This window comes from Stegodyphus dumicola, chromosome X2 (genome assembly GCF_044657685.1).
Source record: "Stegodyphus dumicola isolate Sdum_Otavi_A_Nest chromosome X2, ASM4465768v1".
NCBI lineage: Eukaryota > Metazoa > Arthropoda > Arachnida > Araneae > Eresidae > Stegodyphus > Stegodyphus dumicola.
The window spans coordinates 153,918,920-153,941,212 of NC_140781.1; the positions used below are offsets into that span (position 1 = coordinate 153,918,920).

Here is a 22,293-nt window from a genome sequence, read left to right on the forward strand (position 1 = left end):
CCACTGATATTACTTGGATATTACTGCTATTATTTAGAATATACATTGAATATTTTAAATTATAACCTTTAAAACTATGTAAAAAATTAAAATTACAATAATATGATAAGAATGCGATAAGAGTTAAGCATATTTATTCTTAGCAAACAACTAAATTTTTTACTAAGACTAGTTACAAAACTACCACTTTGAGAAAATATAGAAATGAGGCATAAAACATGATATCAAATAAATTTCTCTAAAAATTATGAGATAAAGTCCATTTCAATAAGAAGTACCTAAAAATGAAACTAAAAAGGATATTCCTTACATACTGTTCAAGCTATATAGCCTTTTCAATAAAACACATATAAAAGTTCAAATGAATTAAATATTGCTGTGTATGAAATATATATCACACAGTACAGGCTCATTACACATTCTGCAAGGCACAACTTAATGTATTGATTTTCAAAACAAGAAAATAAATCAACAAAAAAATTCCTGCATACATGCAACAGCCTGTAAACATTCAACTCAACAAATGTTTTCAGAAGTGATAAATGACAACTAATCCTCATATATCCTCATTAATCAAATTAAAATTGCACAGAATAATACAACTTCATAAAATAAAAATTTGTAGTTCATATCCTGCATGAGTTTATTCAAAATAGCTTCAATACTAAAAATTAAAACTGCAAATTTAGGTCTTTTAAAATACAAGTTAAAAACTACATAATCTTGGCTTCAATATATAATTTACTCCTAACTCAACATTCTCTTTGCCTGTAGCATACAAATCAGAAGAGATATAAATACTCATATATACAGAATGCAGTTTGTAATTTTGTGGGGATATCTTCCACAAAATTACAAACTGCATTCTGTATAAAATGCCATTCAAATAAGAAAAACTAGAAGAATGAACAAAAAAAAAAAAAAAGAGAGAAAGAGAGAGAGAATGATTGAAAATTCACTCCATAATTTAAATGCATACATTCAAAACAAAATTTTTAAAAAGATCTACTTGAAACATGATGAACATACTAACAGAATACATTTTTCTTCTATTTAAACACTTTTCATATTTCTCAAATCTAAGATTTTAAAATTAATTTTTAAGTTATTACAACAGCAGAATATAAAAAAAATTCTTAATTTAATCCAAAAAATTATTAAAACAATTTTCTATTTCTTTATTTACTTCATCAATACTCTGCTGAAAGAAATCTCAAAAACTAGAAATTTACCTAAAGTCAATTATTTTCAATCAATTAAATGCATTACAGTCGTTCTTGGGAGCTTTGAAAATTTAAAGGTCAATTACATCTGATTGACTGCACATTCATAAATTATAAAACTACATGAAAACAGCTCATGCTAGAATTCAAAATAAAGGATAGTTGTGTAAAAATTATACAAACCATAAAAAGATAAATTCCCCTGAAGTTTAAATTGATGTTTATTACATGTTATTGAACATAACCTACTGCTATGTGGGAATTTGTCATCAAAATATGCAAATAAGATGAATCAGTAAATCATAAAAGGAAATACCTTTGACATCAAGCACATAAAATTGCAAGTTTAAACGTTGTTCAGTGACATGGCATTTTTCTAAGAAGGCGAGACTGTATTGTATACCACTTTCTGTGTCCTCCAGATGATAGCATTTTCAGATGATATCATCAAGAAGCCAAGAAGACTGGGTATGGAAGTTTTAAGTTCAGCGCAAATAGCAATTCGGGATGTATTTTCATTTGGATAGAATCTGGAATATTCCTCTTTTTATCAGACATTGTTGCCATAGTAAAGGTTTACTTGTTTGAGAAAGAATCATCGAACACAGCAGCCATAGTGCTCCATTTCTATCACAGAGGTTCTAAAACTGTACAGAGATAAGTAGATGATGTTTGTCTCCAAATAAAACTGTTTCGGTATTATTCAAAGAACAGTACTGAGAGGTCTCAAGCCAACTATCTCATGATCGATAATGATTTTCTCACACTGAGAATGACAAATAAGTTGTTGACACAGCAGTTAATTAGCTTTCAAAAAAAGTTTCACTGTTTCAAACACGCAATTTATTCAGCTCTCTCTATACATCTAACTACATTTGACCCACTTGAATTTACTACTTGCCACTTCTACTTTACATCTTAATAATCTCTCTCTTTCATGGTTAACAATATCTAAGCACTTCCACATCTAGATCTTTATGTTTAACCTAGATCGAACAAGCTTCCATTTGCTTTATTTGCATTCTTTGAGATGCAAATACCTATACAGCATTAGATTTTTGAGGACAATAGCATATAATTACCATAAATTACAGTGGAAGTTTACACACTGTACAGTTAGCAACACTTTTCAACTGCCTTTTAGTTTTAAATAGCAGTAAAGGGATAACATCTTCCTAGAGGTTTTTAAGATACATGAAACAAGCAGCAACAACTTTTTTAGACAAAGTCAACAAAAAAGCTACATTTTATATGTGTTTTTAAGATATTTAACAACAATGTCATATTTTTTCAGGAAATATTTAATATAATTAATAAAAACTGGTTGTCAAGTATGTACACAGCAGTATTTTTGGAATTTAAAAATATCCTGCACAATAAAACTTCCCAGTCGTCATACTGAAACTCTTAACTACTAGATTAAGATCAATATACATTAAGTTACAAAAGTATAATATATATTCACATTATGTCATGTAGCTTTAACTCTGCCAAAGTTTAATCATTGCAGTAGAGTGCCAGTATCCCGGCCATCCACGACAAGATTTTCCTTTGTGGGTGACAGATCTAAAAAATGTGGGCCAATGCTACAGTAAAACACTTTATTGAAGAAGTTCAAAACAGCACAGGCAACATGCTATCATGCAGTAACTTGTTGAAAAATGGCATCAGGTAGGCCTTGACGATACAGCACAGCAACAGGCCTTAAAACAACAGAAATGTAATGGTGGCTCTCCACATTATCAGCTATGTTAACATGAGATAACCAAGATGTATACCCAATAGCATCCCATACCAGCACACTAAGTGCTGGGCCCATATGACAATGATGAATGCATGCTGGTTACATTTGTTCTCACTGCTGCCACACACGGATATTGTCCATCATGATGCTGCATGCAGAACAGAGACTGATTTTAAGACTTCTTTGTCTTGTGTCTTTATTTGTTGCACTACTGTACATGTACCTGTCTCTGCTGTACTGCAAAGGAAAGCTACAACAATAGTCACCATCTTGACACGCCATGGTGCTGCAGACATTGTCACACTGTCTACGGAAACACTTGTCATCCTACCTACGAGACAATATCCTGACTCGAATCATGTGATACAGCAATATACAATACTGTGAGGATAAAATGTCTGTCCATTAGTGGTCTAGAGCCACTGAGATCCTGCATGGTGTTCAATATGAACCCACTGATTCCATACTCATCTGACAGTCATAGTATCCTGATCAACACATGCTGCAATGCAAAGGAAGGATAAACCATAGTGCTGATAAGCCATTATCCGATACATGATGGCATGAGTTTCTCCTCCTTATATGCAGCAATAACACTGTAGAGACATTTGATATTTTTTGGAAGCCGGAGAGATGAAAAATGAGCAACCGCCTTTGCCAGGAATCGAACCACGGACCTCTGGAAAACTTACCCACTGTGCAGAACCATTATACCACAAAGGTACACTAGGGAAGGGGAGAAATACCCTATATACCTTCCTTTTAAAGGGCAACTGGGGGTTTTTTAGGGAACCCAATCGCCAAATCCTGGGTGAGGAGAATCATCATCCAACACCCTTTTGTTCGGGCGCCACTGCAGAGACATTAGGTTTCTTTGGAAGCCGGAGAGATGAAAATAAGCAACTGCCGGGAATCAAAACCACGGACCTCTGGAATACCAGCCCAGCGTCCAGAACCATTACACCACGAAGGCATGCTAGGAAAGCAGGAGAAATATCTTATAACACAATTTTCAAACAAGCAACCAACATTCAAATGCAATATCCAAATGAGAAACCTGCTGTGTAATTTTCCCATTTATATACAGCATGAATAGCATTACTCATACCAGCTTTATGCATATGCGGTGGAATGTTACTCATTCACAAATCCCTGCATATAGTACCTTTCATGCATGGTTGACATTTGCTGAATCTGTCTTAAAGGTTCAGCAATTTTAATAGCCAGCAGTGCATGTCAAGAAATAGAGCAACTGGATATTTCAAAAGAAGAGGGAAATTCTGTAACCTTTTTATAATGCTTAAGAAATGAAGGTATACACCATGCGATCAAAGACATCGCATTGAAGCAACTTCACAAAAGATTGATTTTCAATACTTGAGATGGAAGTGCAATTTTATTCCAATTTAATTGTTCAAAGCACAATGCCATGGCTGTAATCGAATCAAGATCGAACCTTGACATTAACAAAGTAGTCATAAACATCGAATCTCATGTGGTACCCTCTGCTGGTAAACATCACAATTCACAAATCCAAACAGCATTCTCCAACAGCAGTTGCTTTGAATAATCAAATGCAGAAAGTGCCATTGGACTAACATGGTCCCATGGTGACAACAGCTAAACCTAAATACTCTTCAGTAAAATAATATTTCTTTATAGCAACAATTATTCTTTAACTCATACATTCAACTCATCATTTACTTAGGAAAATTTTATTATTTTATGACCAATGATTACCTTTACTAAAAATACTCTTTATATTTGATTTTAATAATACCATTTCTAGTCCAAAGGGGCAACTTGCCCAAAAAGACTAATTTTTTTTTTTTTTTTTTTTTTCATTTTTTTTTTTTCATTTCAGCATTTTGCATTGTTTCACTTTTCAAATTGTTGCCACCAAATATTATCACCCTGTATTGTATTTAAAGAAATTAAACAATGAAGAATCTGCATGAATGTATGTATGTTTCTCACACTGATAAAACAACAGCACCCAGAGCCATCAAAATTTGAATAGTGTAATATTCCATAGAATACGGGCATGTGAAGGCCCTAATTTGAATTTGAAATTTGTTTTATTATCAATTTCATATTTTGTGACACTTCAACGAATATTTGATTAACAAACTAAACGATTTCAAAGCGAGCAATGGCAACACTGTACGGAAATAAAAAAAAATTGTCTCCAGTGCACGAGACTCTGCATTGGAAATTCTAAAGATATGCTCATTTTAAAATTATTTGGCAATATTGCTGATGAACTGAATTTTATGGTTTGAGTACATAGAACATGATATTTAATAAAAAAAAAGTAACACACAAAATGTTTAAAAAAACACCCCTTTAAACATAATTTAACATCTGAAACCTTTCAGATTTTTTAATAATATCCTTTATGTTTATTTTTGCGTTTTAAACTATTACACATTTCAGAATGGACTCGTAAAATCTCAGTGATCTGTACACAGTTTTGAATCACAAATTTGGTACACAGTTTTGGATCTGTACACAGTTTGGTACACAGATCTGTGTACAGTTTTGGTCCTATTTATATAAAAACATTGAATAATCAACAAAGAATGGTCCAGTTTTTTTTTAATTTATTAGAAAATATTTAATGTAAGTTCAAGTTACTATGTTACATGTTATATTTAATAATATGGGCTTAGGATGGCAAGTTAAATGACTATGCAATATTAAGTGGGCATACTATTACTAAAAGCTTATATCCTTCTTCTAATTATCTTCCTCCCCCCCCAAAAAAAAAATTACAATTAATAAGAAAATTCAAAACACCTTTTTTCTATATTCTTCCATGCTTGCTTCATAGCGAACTTTTTCTTCGCCTTGTTTTTCAACATATTTCCGTTTTTCTTCATCTGTCATAGACCTCCATCGCTCACCCCCTTAGAGGAAAAAAATAATTTCAGGTTCAACTACTTTTCAGGTTAGTCTCAGATTCCAAAAAAAAAAAAAAAATCAACTCACATAGAAGCAAATATGAAGCTATAGTTTGCCATTATAGTTAATAAATAATGTATTGTATATTTCTGAATATAAGCTTATAAGACTTTTTTCTTTAAAAACCAAACTGAAATGGAGAGAGAAAAAAATTCTTGTAATGTTAAAACATGCCACTGTGATAGCGAAAATATTACCAAGCATGTAAAATAGGTGGAATATTTTCCAATCAAATTACTTTAAAGTCCCAGATGCCAGAGACAATAATTTTAACTCTGGTAACCTTATCCGAAGCTAGTACTTTTATTCCATTCATTTGTTTTCTCGTATATGATGTTTGGCAACTGTTCCGGTCTCATTCCACCTGTCATTTTATTTTTTGTCTGAAAATGAGATGAAGAGAAATTCTTATGCTGCAAATTTCAAACTGCAGATGACTGCATTTGTTAAAAATTCTAACAGTATGGCTGCTCAGCATTTCTCCATAATTGAAAAACAAGTTTGAGAGTGAAGAAAGATGGATGCAAATTTTGCCAACATCAGACCTTTCATTTTGGTGACAATGCATTATAAACAATTTTCAAAATAAAACATCCCGTTTTCATAAAATGAATAACCCATTTTGTTTAAATTTTTCATAAACTTAAGAAATTAAGTGGAACACTTAGCAATTTATCACTTGCACCCAGTCAACAGAAAAATACCTATGTTTTTCGTGAGATTAGCAAATCCGTATATAAGCTGATTCGAGCAATTTAACTTTAGAAGAAGTACCAAAAATTCTCAGCCTATGCACAAAAATATACAGTACTCATCTTTCTAAATAAAAAAGTCATTTCTAAATAAAAAAAACTATTACCTAAACATGTTTACTGATGATGGTTTATTTTTTGCATTTAATAAAACACTCTTAATTAACCACAACAAAACACATTTCATATATATAAAAAATATTCAGTGATTATAAAAGGAAAACTCACCTAGTTTTGCTAAAGCTGCAACACCACCCTCAGGTTCTTTGCCGGCCATTTCTTTTCTCAAATCAGCCATGAACAGCATAAAAGCAGTACCAGGACGTTTAGGCTTATTAACATCACGAGCAGGCTTATATATTGCCATCTATGAGCAATGAATATGAAAAGAAACTGACAATCTATACAACTAATTTAGATTAAAATAACATGCCAAATAACGATTATCGGAGAAGTTAAACAACAAAAATCAGAGTAATGTTTGTAAATTTTGCAGGACTAGTTTCGATGGTTGAAATACAGAACCAGCTTAGTGCACCAGCTTTCAGATGCCTTAGTGCACTTAGGCAGCTGAATATACATTATGCCGATTCTTGTTGTTTAACTTCAACAACAACCATACAACTAGCTCAAAAAAATCAAGAACCTAATTTTATAAATAAAAAAAGTACGAAAAAACATTGAAAAAATTTACCTCCTTTCTGTATCTTTCTCTGTCTCGAGCTGCAACTTCGAGAAATGGTTGCTTTTCTTCACCACTCATGTTATTCCATTTACCAGCACATTCTTTTCCAAACTCCCCAATCTTGGAATAATATAATGCAAAATTTAAAAAATAACTCTCCAGTCTTCAAGATCACATACAATATAAAAATCTTGCATCTCAAAATTACTTCAGTTTTTTTATTACCCATTTTTATGGCTAAAACCTTTACACGAACAAATAATTTATATCATTCTCTATTTAAACCCTCTACCTATGGCTCAATTTTCATACTTCCCACTTCGAAATACAAGATGATTTATTTTAGATTTTTTTTCCATCTACATTTACTATTCACATCTTTATCAAAAGTTTTTAAATAATATAAGAATTTTAATAGCTTTTTGCAGTTTCCAATTATATATAATATGGCACACATATGATTTCATACATAATTTATTTACAAGTTAAAAAATACAGATATTTTTTGGATATTTTTTACGATATATTTAGATAATTATTATTCAGATTTTTTTTTTTTTTTTTTTTTTTTTTTTTCTTTAATTTTAACCAAAACGATATTTGTTCTAGAAATGTTAACAGAAATTTTCTGATAAAACAAAAATTTTAAATTTGTAAAAAAAAAAAAAAAGAAAAGAAAAAAAGAAAAATCAGTATTGCTTTATATTAAGTTATATACTTAGTGAAAAGAGAAATATTTAAAAAGCTTTAGTTATTTAAAAATATTACAAATTGTTTACAAAAATACTTTAGAAACAGCTTAGCTTAGTTTATACTGTATAAAAATTAAGCCAGCACTGCTATTTTGACTCAATATTATTATGCAATTTTTCTCATGTGATAAACTTGAAGCATGGCTCCAAACATAATCCAACTTGACAATCTTCACACCAAATGGAAGTCTTTTTAGGTATTTTCATTCTTTCTGTTTCTATCTTTCTTGGAACAACGCACATTGTCTTCAAGTTTTTTTTATTTTTATTTTTTATTTGTCGGTATATGGCTGGTGATATCAAGATTTTCTACATGGCTAATATGAGCCCGCATTACTAGAGCATTTTGATGAAAAATTTGAAGCTCTTATGCAAATTCTTTACAATGAAAGTGTCCCTTAACTATTTCCGGCTCACTACCTTTTAAAGTTGGAATTTCAACAAAAAAGTGGTAGACACTGTAATGAGGCCTACAAGAGCGCTTGGGTAAAATTTTGTACAGATATCACTTACTATTTTAAATCTGTGGGTACGCATGAATCGGCTCCCTGAATGAACAGAGCTTCGAAAAGAGCACTGAAACTAGCACTGCTTGGAAGCCCGTAATAGAGTAAAAGATTTTCTCTAGGAATAAAAAACACTAGATTCTGATTACTGTAGCAGATTTAGCATTACCCAGGGTGCACCACGGGGAAGCTTGCTACTCTACCCCACCAAAAAAAAGCTCTTCTTGGTTATATGATGATTAAATGCATACAAATGAAAAGAAATGTAACTTTGCTCTATCATCTTACATAATTTACATTTCATATTTACACTTTCATCTTTTTTTCATGGTGGTACTTTTGGAAGTAAGTAACACCACCTTTGATAAAGTACAACCTAACACTGCATGTTTTCCACATGTACCAGGATATGTATCAGATTCACTATCTGAAGGTAATTCGTTAGCACTTTCAGTACTTCAGAAATGATCAGCCCTCTCTGACACATTTGCAAAATCATTAAAAATAAAAAAAAAACAAAGTAATAAAAGTCTTTAATCCGGACTCGTCGGGACTTCGGTGATTCCGGATTATTGATTTTTCCAGATTATAGATCATCAGTTTAAATCCAGTAAGATGGCATGCAGAAATTATAAAATTAAAAATATGAAACCATAATTTATGAAATAAAGAACAATTATGATCTAAAAGGTATCAAAATTTACAAAAAAAAAAGCTTAACATTTATTTGTTTACTTTATTAAACATTTCTTTCAATGTAAGAAGTTGCTTAAGTTGCTTTGTTTTATGTGATAATACTTTCTCTTTAATTCTATAAACAGGCATAATTTCTTGCTCAGTTACAAAGTTCCGCTGTTCAAGTCCTATAATTGCTATGTCGAAAATACAGACTGATATGTTATCGAAATTTTTTCGTTTTCAATAACCTCTGTGTCACTTTCTTCACTATCGGAATGAATTATAATGACGAGGAATTTGATTTAAATCATATCAAAGACGGAGGACATCAAGATGAAATACTACACTTAGTAAGGAATTATAAGCCAAATAAAATAAAAACATCTGCCGTAAAGATGAGGATAGTGCTGACAGATCAAATTCCAGTTCATTGCGCACTGCGACGTTTCCCCCTCCCCCGCAGAGCAGTGTGAAATTGATAAACAGATTTCGGAATGGTTAGAGAAACAAAGGATATGTGCCTTTATCCATTTTTCGCAGCAATTCCACTTTTTGTTTGATGGACATTGAAACATACTTTCGCTTTGTAGATCCTTTGGCAGCTCCAGCATCGGAAATTCTATTTGACATAATCGAAAGTTCAAGCTTACTTTTATAAAATTGCTCTAACAGTCTGCCAAAAATAATAAGCCGGATCCAATTCGAACATTAAGGAACAATGCAATCTGCAACATTAACCGAAATGGATAATTAGATCATTTTAGCTTAGCTTATACCGTCTGTTATACATTAAACGCGCATGCATGAACGTATTATGTGCGTATGTAAACCCCTATACGCATGCGTGAACGCATTATGCGTTGGTGCATGCGCAGAAAGTTTGTAGCTTTGAGGTCCGGTTTAACGACTTTTGACTGTATACAGTAAAAGTCCAGAAATCCACAAAGGCTGGGACCAGAGGTTGTGCGGATTTCATGGATTTCAGGACAGAAAAGATAAATCGTAATATTCAGACTAAAAGTGCAAAATAAATAAGGTGTATTAGATACATTTAATTAAATTATTATATACATTATTGCAATAACTTATTATATGCATTAAATTATTATTACATATATAAACTGATTATATTATTCATTTTATTATCTTTTAATATAAATTTAGTAGAAGTATCAAAAAAGAGTGAACCCACGTAGGAAGTTTAATTCCGAAATACGGATTCACTCTTTTTTGATACTTCTACTAAATTTATATTAGGAGATAATATAATCAATATTTTCTTTAGTAAATAAATTATTATTATCTTACTTTGCAGCCATTGCGCAAGTATTAGAAAAACTTGTTTTTGAACTAAGTGAATTTAAGATTCATTGTATTATACGTATACAGCATCGAGGTTTGCCGATTTCGCCTCGTGCAGATTTCCGGTTTTGGATTCCGGTGTTAGAATCACTGTTGCTGTAAAATTTCAACAGCTTTTCTTTATTTTTCCATATATCATACACAATCGTGTCGCAATTCCATACGATTCAGCTATAAACCAAGGAGTAGCACCTGCCTCCATCTTTTGCAGAATTTACACTTTTTACATTACCGTGAATGCAACGTATTTACGTTTTTCAACGTTGCAAGCAGAAAAATCATGACTGCATTTCTTATCTGTCATTGTATTAAAAAGGGCTAAAATTTAAAATATTCTTAATTTATCTACAAAATATCTGGATTAAAAAAAAATGGCAGCACTAAATACAGCACTAAATAATCTCATGAAGTAACAAAGCTCAGAAAATACAACAACGTGAATCGTGAACTTGGAATAAGAGTTGAGTGAATCGTCTGCTTTTTTACCTCAATGCAGCTTAGAGGGGGAAAAACTTTTATCATGATGTCAATAATTTGGTATTTCCGTTATGACTCATTATTTTCGGTTATTATAACCTTTATGACTCATTATTTTTCGGTAATTATTCTATTATAAGTACTTTTTCTTCGGTATTTCGTACTCAATGTTGTGGTTTCCGAAACCTATAAACTAAATGTTTATATGAGAGGCAACGCGGATTTCAGGAATTGGCGGATTTTCGGTATTTGACTGTATCTACAATTAAGAAAATATAAACTATCAAATTAAATTAAATAAAGATCTACAGCTCAAAACTATCAAAATGTAGAGCTAACAAACTTCTTTCAATGAGTGAGAAAAAAAAAAAAAAAAGAGAGAGAGAGAGAGAAAGAGAACTGCTCTAGTGAAAAATCAAAGAGCTAACTAATAAAATTTTCCCTGGCCTTCAGAAAACCAACCCAAAATTTCTTAGCTGATAACCAAACCTCCCCCCCCCCAAAAAAAAAGCAAGCAAGCAAAAGGAAAAGAAAAAGAAAAACAGGAAATGAAACACAGATGTGCACCCACCTTTCTATTGTGAATGAGCTCACAGAAGAAAATACTGCAATGAAACAAAAATACAGTTGTTGACCTGGTCCTGATGTTTCAGTGATCCCACTCTGGGCACAGCAGTTGTTCATTGTTTGATTTTAAGCATGATTTCAAGGTAAAAATTTAAAACTAATACAGAATAAAGATATCAGCATACAGCCAAGAAAATAATATGAATGTCCTAAACAAAAAATTGATGGAAAAAAAAAAAACCAATTCATCAGTCAACTGGCTCTCAAACCAGCTTGGCAGTCAAAATTTTGTCAATTTTCCTTACCTGAAGAAACTCAAGGAAATTTTCCTGATAAACAACTAGATTATTCAGATCAAATAATGATACTGCTTACTTCATTTGAAAAGCGATTTACATATTTTGAGTTGCATAAAATTAAACAGTTTGAACATCTATTTTCTTTTGTAATAGAAGAAGCTTCAGAAGATGTTCAAATGAAACTTATTGATTTACAAAGTTCTGACATGCAAATTCTGATTCCATGATTTAGACATTCTTGAAAACTCTATCTGCCGAAATTTTTGCTTAATATGTAAATGCAAGCAGATGTGCTACCATGTTTGGTAGTACTTATATTATATGAACAAACATTTTCTGTTATGAATCTAAATAAGTCAAAATTAAAAAATAAACTGACAGATCAACAATCAGCTTTCAAACAAATTTATAAAAAAATGTTGATAAAATACAGTCTCAACCACAACACTAACGTATTAAACTATGGCTAACTTGTACACATTTTTATTAAAATATTTATATATTAAATTATCCTGCACAAACATAAACTGTAATTTTTTTCCAAGCTGAACTGGGTGTGTTTGCCTGAGCAGCACATGCAAGGGAAATGGGAAACCTTCTCTCTCCTTGCTTATACATATGTAATGGTCTCCAAATAAATTTAAATTTGATATGGTACATGTCTGAATTGAAAATTAGCAACTTACTGCACTGATTCCCCCCTCCCAAACAAAATTGTTTTGCATGTGCTATTGTCCCTCGGCAACCAAGTCATTTCTGCGAGTGGCCCTTCTGCTAAAAGGGTTGTGCACCGCCTACTACAATACAAAGTCCATAATCCGGATGTCCATTATCCAGAATGATCTATAATCCGGAACTCAAGGCCACAAACTTTTTTTTTGTATGCTTTACGCATGCGGTATAAGCAAATAATTATGTATTTAATGTATAATGGACGGTGTAAGATAGGCTAAAATTATCTTTACTGATTCTAAGGCATTTCAGTTAATGTTGCAGATTGTGCTGTTCCTTAATCTTCTAATTGGATCCGGCTTATTATTTTTTGCAGACTGTTATAGAGCAATTTTATAAAAATTAAGCTTGAACTTTCGATTATGTCAAAAAGAGTTTCCAATTCTGGAGCTGCTAAAGGATCTACAAAGCAAAAGCATGTTTTAAAGGAATAACGATTTTCCCCGTTAATAAAAGAGCATGGATGACACAATCGTTGATGAATGATTGGTTTGAAAATCATTTTATACCCGAGGCTCGGCGACATTTGAATTTGGTTGGTTTACCCGATGACTCAAAAATAGTCCTGATTGTTGACATTGTTCGGCACATACTTCACTTAAAGTTTTAGTGAAAGATAAAGTATCCGTATTATTCTTCCCTTCAAATTGTACATCTATCATTCAGCCTATGGATATGGGAATAGTGAACGTGCTGAAATTCAAATGTAAAGTAGCATTTTTTAAATCTATGTTAAATTTCTTGAACAATGGTAAGACTTTTCAAGACTTTTTGAAATTTTTTAGCATAAAATCTGCTGTGTGGAGCTTCACAAGATCGTGGGAACATGTGTCTCCAGATACGTTAAAAAATACTTGGCATAATTTATGGCCAGCTACCATATTTCATGGTGAGAACGATGATAATGACAGCCTTGAATTTGAAGGTTTTCGGACATTGTAAACTAAAGGTGAAATTTTCCAGTTATTGGATTTTGTAAAGAAATGTGGAGAAGCGGTGATAAAGGAAGATGATATAACAGAAGTTTTTCATTGCGATGACAATGCCCCAATCATCAATCAATTAACGGATGGCGAAATCTGTAGTATGGTTTTAGATCCAAAAAATACCACTTCCAATAGTGAAGAAAGTGACAGAGAGGTTATTGAAAATGAAAAATTTTCGATTGACAAGTTAGTCGGTATTCTCGACACAGCAATTACAGGACTTGAACAGTGGAACTTTGGAACTGAACAAGAAATTGTGTCTGTTTATAGAATTAAAGAGAAAGTATTAGCCCAAAAAATGAAGCAACTTAAACAACTTACATTGAAAAAAATGTTTAATAAAGTAAACAAATAAATATTAAGCTTTTTTTTTGTAAATTTTGATACCTTTAGATCATAACTGCTCTTTATTTCACAAATTACGGCTTCATATTTTTAACTGTATAATTTCTGCATGCCATCTCACCAGATTTAAATTGATGATCTATAATTCATAAAAACCCCTAATACAGAATGACTGAAGTCCCGACAAGTCCAGATTATGGACTTTGTACTGTATAAGCCTTTTCCACTCAACTTTTGTGTGTGCACATAGGGAATTTTGGGGTGCACACTTTGCTGGAAAGGGTTAAGAGCTATCTAACATCGAAACAATGAAAGCAAAGACAGTTTTCACCCTGTGCAGAGAAAGAACGGGATGGTGTTGAAATCAAGACAAAAATCATTCCACTACAAAATTAACCTCAAAAGAAAATATACAAATGAATACCAAGCTATGTATTTAGCTAATTTGAAGCACACATTTTAACACAGATTATAACTTGAAACAAATTTAGTGTACACACATATATATCCGAAAAGAATTTTTAATCTAAGGTACTTTAAATACCTATTTTAGTCCAATTTATAAAAGTCTGGTGTTTAAAACAAAATCTATACTACCTTAGGTATCTGTCTCCCATTCCTCTTTTGATCTTCTCGATACCACTGCGTGAAATTAATGTATGCAGTTGTGGCCCGTTTAGGAGCTGGAACACCATCTTTATTAACCTTAAGTTTTTTAGTTTTGGTTTTTCCACCACCAGTGGCAACACCACTTCCATGTGTCAAATGATGAGCATTAGTCACAGATGATTGCATTCCTGATGACAATGAATGGTTTCCTGAATTCATAGAAAGGTTTAAACCAGTAGGCATCATGGGAATTTGAGCCATTGCAGGATGTAAAGCTGAATTATTAGTTGCAGACACTACTGCAGCATGTTGGGCCATTGCTTGATGATAATCATATTCAGTTGGGAGACTCAAATTCCGATGCCCAAGAGGTAGGCCATCTGAAAATAACATTCAGTCTCTGAGAACTTTTCAAAGGGAAAGTTAAACATTTAGTGCCACTGAAGTTTTGAGAATATTGGAAATATAGTATAGGATACACACATGAAATTGAATTAAAAAATTTGCATAATTTTATACAATTTAATAAAGCAAACACCTATATAACTACAGAACTCATTTTACAAGATATAATTTACACCTATATAACTACAGAACTTATTTTACAAGATATAATTTACATCTATATAACTACAGAACTTATTTTACAAGATATAATTTACACCTATGTATTTTAAAATCATGACATCTATAAATATGCATTATCCAATATCTGCAAGTAACATACTCTTTTAACTAAATGCATGTTCTTGCAAGTTCAGCATGCATGCAATGGCGAGAATTTTCATTGCTTTAACTAAATAAATAATAATAAGTCTTTATTTTTTCCATTGTAATTCCAAATTTCATAATGGAAGTGTAACAAAAAGTTCAATGTGGATTAGTGCAATGAAAAGGTACCTTAAACTTAAATCCACATTCTATTGAAACGTAGAGATAATATGAAAAATAATATCTAACAAATATGCAGTGTGTTTAGTGGCCAGAAATACATAAAGAGGTGCTGAATGAAAAACTTTGAAAAGAAGGTGGTGAGCCAAAAAAATAAGGCTGAGGAAACTAGATTTAGATAAAAGCTAGAACAGGCAAGTGGTTGGTAAATTCAAAATTAGTCAAACACAATTGGATATAATTCACAGAGCTGATTTTCCCTAAAGCATTGTCTGAAAAATCTGGATTCGCTTTTTAAGCATGAGAATACTCAGTCACCTTGCTGGTCAAGATCATCTGGGAGTAACTGCAGCATATCAAGATTATTTTCTGTCACTGTTGGTATGAAGAAATCATTATGCAGCAGAAGTTGCTGCTGTGTGATTTCTCAACAGCCAATGGTAGTCAAGTAAGCAAACTTGCTGCTTAATGAAAGTTTCACAATCATGGTCTCTGCATACAAAAAAAGGCTACTTATGTTACATCCTATGGATCTTTCACAAGAAAGCATATAAAACAGTTGTCACCTTCATCATCAACAGATTCAATATGACAGTATAAGTACAATTTATTGATAAGTTTGAGTTCAGTTAACTTTTTCGCACTCAACATATTATATATAATGCTTCAATTCTCTTTCATGGGCCTGCCATATCAAATGAGATTCAGGAGCAAAGTATCACATTTGAGAAAATAAAATGGTATATTTTATATGAAAATTTAAAGGTAAATAAGGATACTAAAATACCATGAAACTTAATGGAATGGAGTATCTTAGGTGTTCATCTTATAAGTTCTATTAATCTAGTTTTATATTTTTTCTAGTCACCATTTTACAGAAGCCAACTTCTAAAGCCGGAAGGCCATCTTCCTCAAACTTTTAAGAGGCCTTACCCTAGACACATGGTATGTTTTCTCAAACTTTCACACTGCTCATTAATTTTTTTTTTAAATTTTTTGTCTCATTAAGTGATCTCAAAGCCCCTTAAAAAGTAAGACACTCCATAAATCTCTAATTTTATTCTATGGATGCACAATGCTGGTCAGCTATTGATCAGGCTTTAGAAACAATTTAATAAGCGCTTTTTATTTTATAGTTATCCAACTGGAACTGTGAGAAAAGATTTGGACAATGTGTGTCAGATTTTGGGGTAAGAAGTAAGTTGTTATTTTGTGGTTTACACAGTAAAATGGCTAAATGTGGTAAGATTAATTTGAAGGGTACTTTTCCATTTTGCCGGCGCAAGCGATAAAGTCGCCAAAAATGGTACTACGGATGCCAAACGGAATATCCTCGCTAATAACCTTTTACGCCTCATTTTTAAAACAAGTCGCAGCCATTTCTTATCAGATTGATTGTTTTTCTCAAAAGTGGCATATAATTACATAGAAGTTTTACCAGCTAGTTCAATTTTATGCCCTAAGGCCATTCGCGGTAATTAAGTCAATTAGGATGCAATCACACCACTCACCCGAAAGCGAAAATATAGAAAAGGCAAAGTCAAGGGTTAAATTTATCCATTCTAATGAGAATGCACTAGCGAAGTAAAAGCACTGCGGTTTACACAATTTCTGAGTAAGCTATTCGTACGGATTGAAATAATTCTTGTATTTAAACTTGTATTCCAAATTAAGATTTAGTGTGAAATTAATGTAAATAATTACTGAGACAATTAGATTTTTGTAGCGTAGTTTACGTGAAATGAGATCACTTGGAGTCACGTGATATGAAACGGCGAATCAGTATGTTGTACATGAAAGCATAGTAAATTCTTAAAATTGTGTCTTTTTACAAATTTATTGTCTTTATTTATTGTCCTTTTACAAAATTTAAAATGATATTAAAATGTTTATGCCTTCAAAATAAAAATTTCTTAAAACTAACATTTCTTAATGTTGTTTATGTGTATACTCTGTGTTGTCGCCAATAAAGTATGCTTGGCAAAATTTGCGCAGGCGAAACGGAAAAGTACCATTTGAAGTTTCGGCACAATTTGAAATGAAAATGGAAAAGCGCATTAATCGACTGGTGTGTAAATGAAGGTATACTTAGTAGCCATTATAAGTGTCCTGTTTGCAGGAAGGAAATGTGTATGGTTGAATGTCGGAGGATGCCGGCACTACGGAGGATATTTTTTACTCTTATTTTTTTTAAATTTATGCGGCGATGCCAATATATAGATTCTAGTTCAGATAATTTTAGGAAGATTTTGGATGCCGTTAAGGAATTCGGTGTGCCACAGACTGAAGGACTCAGAAATTTTGAAATAAGATAAGCGCATATTTGATTTATGTAGTGCTTAGATGCACAAGATGAATTTCCTTTTTTATGTTATTTTTTTTTATTGTTTGATTTAAAATGTAATTTATTAAGATTATGTACTTTTTTGTTTGGCCCTACTGTAGAATTAATTGGGTGCTCCTTTGGCCTTTTTAAGTGAAAACAGATCAATGTGTACACGGACAAAGTCAGGGGAGTATATAATGCCAAGTTTGTGCAATTCTCTGAAGACTTGTTATTTTGAACGATTTTTAGACACAAAGCCAAAATAATAAGTCAAAGAATTGCACAAACTCGGTATCCATGTACCGCCAAAATTCGTGAATTTTCGTCAAGGGGCACCGTAAATATATTTTTACCTACATTTCAAACGGTAGTAATTTTAATAAGCAGTGGGTACTGTACATATAACTGTGCACATAAACTTAGTAATATATTATATATAATGTAAAACAAAATTAAATGCAAATATTAGCTGATTAAATATTGCTTGAATCTTTATAAAAAATGTTCTACAAATGTCTACAGTAGATTAAGACAATTTAGATAAAATAAAATGTAATACGAAAGTTATGATGAAAATCAGTACAGGAAGGAGATTGGAATTTGCATAATTAGTTTCCTTAATTCAATAAATTTAATTTATAGCTAGGAAAAATTTTCCTAGGTAAAGACTAAAAACTGAGAACCGAAAGATTCAGTGGAAATGTCATGAAAAACCAAGTTTCCTAGTAAAACCAGGAGACTTGGCAGCTATGCAATACACTTAAATTATAATGAAAATTTCATATCTGCCTACAATGAAGGAAAAAGCTACACTTTTTACCAATAAACAGACATTTTGCCTACTAATGCAATATGTGCTAAACATCACAAAATGAAGTATTTTTTGGAGACAGCATTCAATGACAGTATGATGTTTATCAATGTTGTAATAAGAAATACAATGATGAAGAATAAGTTTTGGTAAATCCTAGTATATGGTACGGCATCGGCACAACTTTGAAAATTGTCACCAACACTAAAATGACTCATTTACTGCACATCATTATGCAACCAAATTCAGTGTGTATTGGATTAAGCTAGTTTTTTTTTATAACATCTCTAAGATTCACTTAGGGCTGGAGTAAAGAAATTATTTCTCTAAAATGATGCGAAAAACAGTTGGAAAAGGTAAGGCACTAGGCTTTTTGTTGCCTGGTGTAATCTCTGTGGCTCCTAAATTCAGCCAAAATGTATCTCTCTGAATTCTAAAAAAATTTCTCAAATTCTTGCCGAGATAGGAAATGAATGATCAGTTTCAAAATACTCAATATCAAGTTAATATTAAAATCAAATATTAAAAGCTTTTGCATCCCCTCCAAAATGTAGCCAGAAAAACAATAACAATGCCTGCATGTGCATTACAAACACTGTTTTGATGTTCTTAATTAAAAATTTTTGGTTTATGATATATCTCTCATTTAATTTTTTTTTTTTTTTTTTTTTTTTTTTTTTTTTTTTTTTTATGTGTCCCATTGGAGTAAAAATACTACATACACTAACCATATAATGCAAGTCATATTAGTTTATTTATTTTAGTCAGCAATGAGCTCTAAAAAAGTTAGCAGTTTTATATAACTTGCAGTTCTTTTGATAAATTTACTAAATAACCATCAAAATTTTTAATAACCAGTTCACTAAACAAAACACATTTTACATATAAACCAGTTAATTTCACCAGCGAAACTGACTTATTTACAATATTCATGAGTAAAACAGAAAACTTCTTGCAGCCAGTTCATCCAACAGCTAAGAACAAAAACTTTCTTCAGAATCTGAAATATGCGATACATTAAGGAGCTGACAACTTATGTTCAGACCAAAAATAGTTCAGTGGCAATATAGTTCATATTCGTTTAACAACATTCAGTCACCAATAAATTGCAATCAAATGGATTATCAACTGATAAATTAAAATTCCTAGTATGTTCTCTAAAGCCTAATACATGCAGAAATTTCCAAACAATCATGTCATATAGGGCAATCATATAGGGCAGTCACTAGGCTTTTTGGTGTAATCTCTGTGGCTCCTTAAATTCTGCCAACAGGTATCTCCATGAATTCTAAAAAATCTCTTAAATTCTGCAACCTGATGCGGATGACCTGCCCTGTAATCATCACCTGCCCATCATTATAAACAGAACGTCACCACTGTATTCATATTTATGTATATTATAATATGAGGTTACCAACAATTACAAAACACATAAAGTTACATTCACACAGTACATTTCATGAAACCCCATAAAGCTGCACTGATGATATTATCACAAAACATATGGATGTAATCTGAACATGAAAGATACTATCTCATATTTACATTATGCTGGGGATAAAGAATGAAAACACTCTTGTAGCCAGCCCGTTTTTCTGGCAAACTCCAAAACAACAAAAAAAAAAAAAAAAAAAAAAGCAGTTTAAAATGCCTCATCATAAGACTACTGGTGAGTTTTAAACATATCTTGAGAACACAAAATTCCTGAATTAATTTTTAAAATTATTGACTATTCCATACAGGTAAGCCTCCCTTTATAAACAATGAACAATTCAGAAATGAGAACATAAGATGTTTTTCAAAATTACGATCTGAAGCATAGGAAAGGGCAAGATCAAACCCCTGTTGAAAAATTTACAATTACGGCTGCACGTTTTAAGAATTTTACATTCCAATACCTGCCTGTCAATATACAAGAATACATATAATACATACATTTATATGCTTTGTATTATATACGCGAAAGATATTTTTATTTAAAGAACTATTAATTTCGAATGAATGAATCAAACTGAAATATTACTACCTTATATTATTTAATAATACTTTGAAAGCAAGTTATCAAACTATTATGGACAGAAAGAATTTTTATTGACATTAATAAAAGTTTTGAATACTCACATCGTTAAAATCTGCAGATGCATTAACATAATCAAATATCAAATTTTCATAAATAAGAGCATGAAAGCTCCGCTCAAAAGTGAAATACATGCTGATATATTAAGTTTTTTATTATCGTAAAATGAAATTTTTCCTCATGAGCTATTTAATAATAGTATTTTGGTTGAAGCACAGCCAATGCAATACGTGGGAATGCAAAAGGTGGGAAATGTCATTTGCATATATAATTACATCTTTAATATACACCAAAAGAAATAAAACACAGCTTTCAAAACCAGAAGAAATTTGGAAGGTTAATTGATGTACTACGCGAGAAAAAACATTCCGATTACATGAACTATAATTTTAAATTTTAAACATACATATGTTAAAAGTTTAAAACGTGAAATTAACACAATTTATAGCATACTAGAGCAAAACAAAACAAAAACAATGGTAACATACATGGATAGAGCTTGTCGGCAGACATTTTTTCACGGCAATGTCAACTTTCAAATGGAATACATATGCGAATAATTGCTAATGTAAACTAAAGCCATAAAACTCGTAATATACTTAAGAAATCACTCACGAATTATACAGCATTAACAAGATATAAAACTTCGATTACGAATTGTGTACAGAATTACTTTTTTGGCATTCCATCTCAAGTCTTCTTAAGATATTAATCTCGAACTGTACGAGTTTAAACGAGATTTTACCGAACTTAAATTGAGAAAAATATGCCAGTGATAACTGTAACCGTCATATAGCAGTCGGAAAGTTTTTTTTTTATGTGATTAGTGTAGGCTTTCGATTAAAAGGAACTTTGGTTCCACTACTAAGAACATATAGTGAATTTGAGTTTCAGAAAGCAGCGCCTCCTTTTACTCTGTATCACGTGAAGAACATCAGTAAAACAAAAAGACGAAAGTAAAAGTCAAGTTACCGCCATCAGTCGACGAAATAGGTGAGTTTCTGGTTGAATGTCCAAATTAGTCAACTGAAGAATTTAGTACGAGTAAAAAATGTTAAGGATCGAGAATGCCAGATGGATAATTGACTTTTTTCTGAGAAATGGAGAACATCTAAGAGAGTTGATGCAGTTGTTAGGATGAGTGAGAACTGAATAGAGGAAATTTCTGGCAAGTTTCTTAATATAATTTTGAATTGTGTAGAAATTTGAGATCACGGGTATATACGAATTTGGAATGAACCATGGCACGTTGATAATCTCTCTGAGTGCTTTCTTTTGAAGAACTTGGATATGTTGAAGGTGAGCTTTGGCAGCGTGGCCCCAGACAGGACTAGCATAGAGTAGTGAGGAGTTTATTAGAAGCGGACATATGACTTCTTCTGTCAAGAAGTGGGCGCATAGTTGCAAACGTGACATTAATTTTTTTAATTTTAGTAAGATAAGTGATGGTATGACGAAGCGAAATACTATACGAATGCGAAGTTCGAAAGGAGAAAACAACAATTGA

At 31.8% G+C, this 22,293-nt stretch overlaps 1 protein-coding gene across 1 annotated transcript in view; it reads right to left on the reverse strand.

Moving 5' to 3' along the window:
- LOC118203028 (uncharacterized) overlaps nt 1-21,539 on the reverse strand; it is a 40,978-nt gene extending 19,439 nt beyond the window's left edge. The window contains exons 1-5 of the mRNA XM_035375269.2: nt 21,275-21,539; nt 14,670-15,061; nt 7,378-7,488; nt 6,912-7,050; nt 5,767-5,876 (exon numbers count right to left, since the gene is read on the reverse strand). Of these exons, the coding sequence (XP_035231160.1) occupies nt 5,767-5,876; nt 6,912-7,050; nt 7,378-7,488; nt 14,670-15,061; nt 21,275-21,299 (777 nt within the window). The 5' untranslated portion in view covers nt 21,300-21,539. The remainder of the gene's footprint in view (nt 1-5,766; nt 5,877-6,911; nt 7,051-7,377; nt 7,489-14,669; nt 15,062-21,274) is intronic.
- Nucleotides 21,540-22,293: the final 754 nt, after the last annotated feature.